Here is a 7,140-nt window from a genome sequence, read left to right on the forward strand (position 1 = left end):
CGAAGAGGAATTTTGTAGTTGATAATAATTTCGTTGGTTCGCGTCCACGAGCCGACGAAATTATTATCACTAAAAAATTCCCCTTCAGTTAAGATATATGAATATATATTAATTCCGAATCAGAGCGAATTAGATATTAAAGGATATGTGTAGCTTAATGAGTATATATGAATCATGGTGATGTGATATGACTCATATATATATATATATATATATTATATATATATATATATATATATATATATATATATATATATGTGTGTGTGTGTGTGTGTGTGTGTGTGTGTGTGTGTGCGTGCGTGTGAGTCTGTCTGTCTGTGCGCGTTTATATATATATATAATTATATATGTATATATATATATATATATATATATATATATATATCATAATATATAGTATACATATATATATATTACATATATATATTATATATATATATATATATATATATATATATAATATATATTATATGATATTATATATATATATATATATATATATGATATATATATATATAATATAATATATCATATATGTATATAAAAATATATATATATATATACTATATATATCATATATATATAAGAGCACATAAGTGTTTTTCCGTAAAAGCAAGTACTATATATCTACCATAATGAATTAAGTTCCACTCTTAAAATGTTGACACAGGATGCAGTCCATCAATGGGTTGTTCTGGTACATTTACTGTAATTACGACTACCGAGACAATTTCTGGAAAGGAATAAGGGAATTTTCCCGAACAAATTTTCGTCCCCCGCAGTGTCTGCAAAGTATATAAAAGGAGTATTAGCTGTACGAAGGAAGTATCAGTCCTTTTCTCGACAAAGAGACCTCAGCGATAGTACACTTTATCATACAGAATAATTAATTCATCTAAACAGAAATGTTTCCCGCGACATGTCAAAATGGCCCTGTTGTGTATCCATGTGAATCCGAATACTCACAAGAAAACTACTTAGAGAAGCAAATCGATTTAGTGAATTCGCCAATACCAAACTTTAATCATAGTCAATTCAAAGCTGCCACTCTGATCAACAAAGTTACGTCAGCAAATACTCGAAATGTAGATTTGCTGCAATCATGTCTACCTAATCAGAATTATCTTCCAGTATGGGATGAAAGGTTTGCAAGTAGTGGGAACACGCATTCCGGTGGCTTTGAAACTTCGTTCTCTTTTTCTGGAACCTCCGATCAACAAACGTATGATGACCGTTGGTCAGAGAGTTCCCCACATCAGGGAGAAACAGTTGATGACATTACTACCTGGTCTTTGGATACTATCAAAGAAGTAGCTTCAGCTGTCGAGGCCACAGTTTCTGACAATCAGACAACTACCACGTGTGGGTCAGACGTTGGGACCGGATATGAAGAAGTGCGGCGGCGGATGTCTGGTGGACAAATACCCCGCACCCGCAGTCAGCGGCAGACAGCCTACGAAGATGCTGGCCCATCCGGTATCTCGTGTGGCTTTGAAAAGAAGAGGAAAACCAAGCTGTATCAGCTGGGACCGCAAGACGACATGAAGTTAGAGATTAAGCGACTACGAGCCTTACAGGCTCACGCCTATCGAGAAAGAAAAGAACACAATGAGCGGCAAGCCCTAATCAAAATAAGAACGATGGAACGTGAAATCTGTAGTCTCAAGAAAGAAAGAGAAGATAGACGATTTACAGTCAGTGTCTTAGAAGCCCAGCTCTCAAGGCTTCAGTTAGCAAGTGAACAACAGGAAAGAGACGGTACTCCTCGAGACGCTTTTTCAGGTTAGAAAAATCGACAACCTTTCTTGTAATTCTATTTTCAGGGGTTGTAGTTACTAATAAAATATCTAATTTAGGGTAAGATGAATAACACCTGATAAGGTGGTTTTTGTTATAACTTGTTGCATTCCTTATTTATCTATTATTTTTTTCATGCCTCTTGGTTACATGCTAATTTAATTTCAGTATTCATTTTTTGTTTAAACATGTACCTAGATCATCAAATAAATATTTTCACTGAATTCAGAACAAAGAAACCGAAAAATCAGAATAAAATAAAGCTTTATTTCAGTCTTAATTCCAGTGTCAATAAATTCTGTCTTTCTATAATTCCGAGAATTATGCCAAAAAAAAAAAAATCAGCTAAACCATACACCTATTTTGGCTGTGTCCGTATGGCAAAACAAGGAATACTGATAACATTACTCGAATTTCTCCATTCCAGATGGATGCTTCGCTCAGTCATATGACGAATGAAAACTTGGATGGGACCAACTGGAGAGCTGTAGTTCGCCGCTGATGCCACATTTTTTGGGAGCTTCTTTGCCACTGGGGAGGATGCTTTGTGCTTTCATAGTCACTTGCGGGCTATTTCCTCGAAAAAGAGTTGATGTCCTCAACTAAAGTTAGTAAGATGCGTTTACCAACGAATGTTTTAGTCTATTCGTGCCTTGGACGATTAGCTTTTGCTTCGGATGCCAGCTGCGACTGGAATACAGTTAATACAATCAATTTATTCATGAATAAACAATAGTGTAGTGTACGTGTCACGTACGGCTTAACGTTGTTCACAAGTATTTTGCATGACTTGCTATACTAAAATAATGAAAAAGAATTCTTTATCTCAAGAATAGATAATTGTCTTGTACTGTGTTCAGTTTCGAATATTACGTTTTTCTTTGTATTGTATGCAGACACGGTTGTTGCTCATAAATAAATCTTATTTCTAGAGAATCGATAAAATCTTACCATGAGACCTTATCTGTTGTAATCATGCTGTTATCTGTAGCGTGAAGAAAGAGAATAGTAAAATGTATAATTTCTTTAAAATGAGATTCCTTGTGATCCCTTTTGAAACCATTTGGTAGTGAAGGTGGATAATGTGTATCACAATATGCTAGCCTTCATTTCTCCTCACAGGTACCATAAAACTTTTGTAATTAATTCATCTCTACAAAGTATATAAAAGTTTCCATCTAATCTTTAGCAGACGTCCTACTGCCTTTCTTGGAGACTCACCCCATCTCTCATCTGAAACATCAACTCCCAAATACTTAAAAGAGACTAATGTTTCCATTTCCCCAGTCTTTGATAACCCTTACAGCTCCGTCTTTCGATTTCCCATTTACCTTCATAACCCTACTCTTGCTGATTTTTACCGTGCACGGAAAGTTGCCATGCGGATCATTGCCCAAGTGTGAACATTGCCACTGAGAACACTCCCCAGCTCTTATAAATGAAATTCCTATAAATTAAATTCTTAGCGAAGATTCATTTGAATGATATTACCGTATTTAGAAACGAAGCTGATTTTATTTAAAACATGAAATTGGCTTTTACGGCCATTTACAACCATTTGTCACTGATGTTTCGTAAACTGGAAACTGGTATTTAAAATATGAAGTTGACTTGTAAAACCATTTACAACTATTTATCACTATTAGTTCAATTTATCACTATTAGTTCAATTTATCACTATTAGTTCAATTTATCACTATTAGTTCAATTCAATTCAAACTCTTTTCGCTAATTTTTCTTCATCATCCTCAATTAGTACAATATCACCTGAAAACATCAATCATTCTACACTCCATTCATGACCCATCTTGTTATCCCACAACTGAGCCCTTCATCTACTGGCCTTTCTTCGAGTTCTTGCATCACTCCATCCATCAGCTATATCACAACCATGGAAACAAAACATTTCCTTGTCTCAGTTCAGACTGTACCAAGCTAGTTAGTTACTCTCTTGCATACAACTTGAGCACATTCTTTACTGACGTCAAAAAAAAAATACTTTCATTGCTTAATCCGATAGACCCTCATCATCATCCTCCACATTGCCTCTCCCAATTCAGTCATAAATATAAAACTACATCTATGCCACATTAAAGAATTTTCCTTTTACTTTCAAACTTCTCATAAAGCTATATCATAACAAAACGTGATCGAAGAACCCTTTCTAAACTTCTGTCATCTGTCTGTCTTAATGAAAATCCTACCATACACCTTTCCTGGTATACATAGTTTATCTCTGCACCTATAATTCTTACAAACTTCTCTATAACCCTTACCCATGCACAAAGAAACATCCTAATCAGCCATTCGCTCACACTTTCATCATTGTTCTGCAGCATGACATTTGTAATCCCATAATCTCCTGGCATTTTTCTATTTATCTGCTTCTCAACTGCCTTCTTTATATCGTAAATAGTAGCTTCCACAAGCATTCTCGAACTTATACTAACCCTCCCATTTTCAGTCCTTGAGCTCTATCTCTTTTCTATCTTCCGTATTCAAGAAATCCTCAAAAGACTCATCCACAAATATTATATAAAGAAAGTGATGAATCAAAGACTAAAGTGAGACATATATGACTGTATAGAAAAGGGAGTATTATCCTTATTAATAGTATTATCATTATTATTTGCCTCTTATTCTAACAGCTTTTCTTTGTTTATCAATTAGTTTATCATTTGTTATATTTGCTAACTTATACTTGTGAATTCCGTGTGCTTTGAGTAATTATTATGTGCCTATAATTTTCTTGTGATTGCTCGACATGCAAGAATAATTATATATATATATATATATATTATAATATATATATATATATATATAGATATTATATATATATATATATATTATAATATATATATATAATATATATATATAATTATATATCTATATATATAATATATGATATATATAATATATAATAATTATATATAATATATCTATATATTATATATCTATATATATATATATAATAGAATATATATATAATATAGATATATATATATATTCAATATATATATAAATATAATATTATATATATATATATTATATATATATATCTCTATATATATATATATAATATATCTATATATATATATCATCTAGCATCTTATATCATATATATATATATCTATATATATATTATAATATATATTAATATATATATATATATATATATCTTATAATATCTATATGTATAAATATATATATATATATAGATATAGATATATATACTATATATATATCCTCTTTATTTAATTATAATATTAATTATATATATATATTATCTATAATATATTATATATTATTCTTCTATAGATATATACTCCTCTATATATATATATATCTTATATGTATATTATCTATATATATAATAAATTTAAATTTATATATATATAAAATACCAGAAGAGCAAAACTGTATATATAAGAAAACAAAATACAGGGCTAAAGCAACTACAGATCTGATGCACAGTCGAGGTATGAAAATGTTTGAGAGAAAAGGAATTGATATATTATGGAACGTATTGTGTAAGATCTACCGCCACGAACGAATATTGGATAGCTGGAGAAACAGCCGAACAGTCCCAATATATAAAGGAAAGGGCAACATAGAAGGCTATTGTAATTACTGAGGATATAACTGATATCCGATACAATGAAGATCTATAAGAGAATTACTGAAGAATGACCAAGGAAAGAAACCACAATAAGCGAGGAACAGTTCGTCCAGGAAGAAGTATGGAGAAAGACAACAAGAACTGTAATAGCTATTTATTGACTTAGAAAAGGTATATAACCGTACACCAGGGCAAGAAGTATGGAGGTGTTTGAGGGTGAAGTGTTTTTGAAAAATATGTTAATGCGGTACAATATATGCATGCAGAAGCAACCACACGAGTAAGAAGCTCTGTTGCAACTACAGTAAAGTTCAAAGTGATGATCTCCATCAAGATTCAACTCTCAGCCCCCACATCTTCGACCTTGTGATGGATCCTATAATATCAGATGTTAGGGAGGAGGTCCCCTGGGGTGCTCATGACATAGTGTTGATAGACAGGACTAGAGAAGGAGTTGAGCTGAAGGTAGAAAGGTGGAGACAGGCACTTGAAGATCGAGCCAGAAAATCAGTAGGATAAAGACTGAATATCTGTTGATGGGAGGAGAAGGAAGACAGGGAACAGTGAAATTTGGTCAGGACAACATCAAGCCAGTCAAAACTTTCAAATATCTAGGATCAAACGTGACTGACAATGGAGATATGGACTCTAAAATCAACCACAGAATACAAGGTGCTTGAGTAAACTGAAGAAGATCGCCAGGGATATTGTGCGACAAGAGAATTAATGCAAAGGTAAACAGGAAGATTTATAAATTAAGTCAGACCAGTGACGATCTTCAGAGCCGAGACGTGGCCGTTGAAGATGTCTTAGAAACAGAAAATGGATGATGAGACGGGTGTGTGAGGCCAAAAGAAGAGATAAAATAAAAGATGAATTTATCAGAGAAATAGTTACAGTAAGGGAAAGGGTATATATATATACCACGAAGGAAATTGAAATAGCGCAGAGGATGCTAGGCCTTTCGACTTATTGTTCTTTACTTAGCAGACTGATAGAAAATTAAAAATTAGTTTACAAGAAAACTTATGTAATTGACAGATGGGGATTATATAGGAACAGCTGTTCCTGGAATCCAACACAGCTGAGGAATTTTATTGGCCCTACCTAATCAAAAGTAAATATTTTAGAGGTTTTACGAAAGATTAGGCCTAACAGCTCGGAAGCATGGAAAAACCAGTTAAACGATTATACAAAGAAAGAGACTGGCAGCCAAAAATGACCGTAGAAAGAATCAGCTAATAACATTTATTTATAAAAGTACAACTCAATATTCTCATTTTGGTAAACAATAACAAATTTGCAATGTGAACATGTTCCATAAAATATAATAAATATATGAATACATAGAAAATATTTATAGGGTTTTATCTTTTAGGTCATTCTTGAACACTTTACTAACACAGGAGTCCAAATAATGCATGTCAGAGCTAAGGTTGAAATTACAGCTGGAAGTAAGCTGTATGATAGCAGACTCTAAAAGATTTCGTGAAGAGAAATCTTTCGATCTGGCAATCGCTGAACTGTCAGTTCAATTTATCCTGTAAGAGTTTTCACCTCAATGAATGAATGTTTCATTGGATGTTTACCCAGTTTTGACAGAATACTTATGCTCTTTAATTCTAAATTCTAAATCCTTACTGGATTGGACACATGAAAAGAAGAGCAGTCCAAGATTTTAAAAATGACTTTATGGTTTTAAGACCACTAAAGTAAGGCAAGCT

The 7,140-nt window shown here is 32.7% G+C and overlaps 1 protein-coding gene across 1 annotated transcript; it reads left to right on the forward strand.

Moving 5' to 3' along the window:
* Positions 1-847: 847 nt before the first annotated feature.
* On the forward strand, positions 848-2,789 carry LOC135207099 (uncharacterized). The gene is made up of 2 exons (XM_064238702.1): positions 848-1,782; positions 2,225-2,789. The coding sequence occupies exons 1-2, from the start codon at positions 906-908 to the stop codon at positions 2,254-2,256; spliced, it is 909 nt and encodes a 302-aa protein (XP_064094772.1). The 5' UTR covers positions 848-905; the 3' UTR covers positions 2,257-2,789.
* The last annotated feature ends 4,351 nt before the right edge of the window (positions 2,790-7,140 follow it).

This window comes from Macrobrachium nipponense, chromosome 32 (genome assembly GCF_015104395.2).
Source record: "Macrobrachium nipponense isolate FS-2020 chromosome 32, ASM1510439v2, whole genome shotgun sequence".
Taxonomy (NCBI): Eukaryota; Metazoa; Arthropoda; class Malacostraca; order Decapoda; family Palaemonidae; genus Macrobrachium; species Macrobrachium nipponense.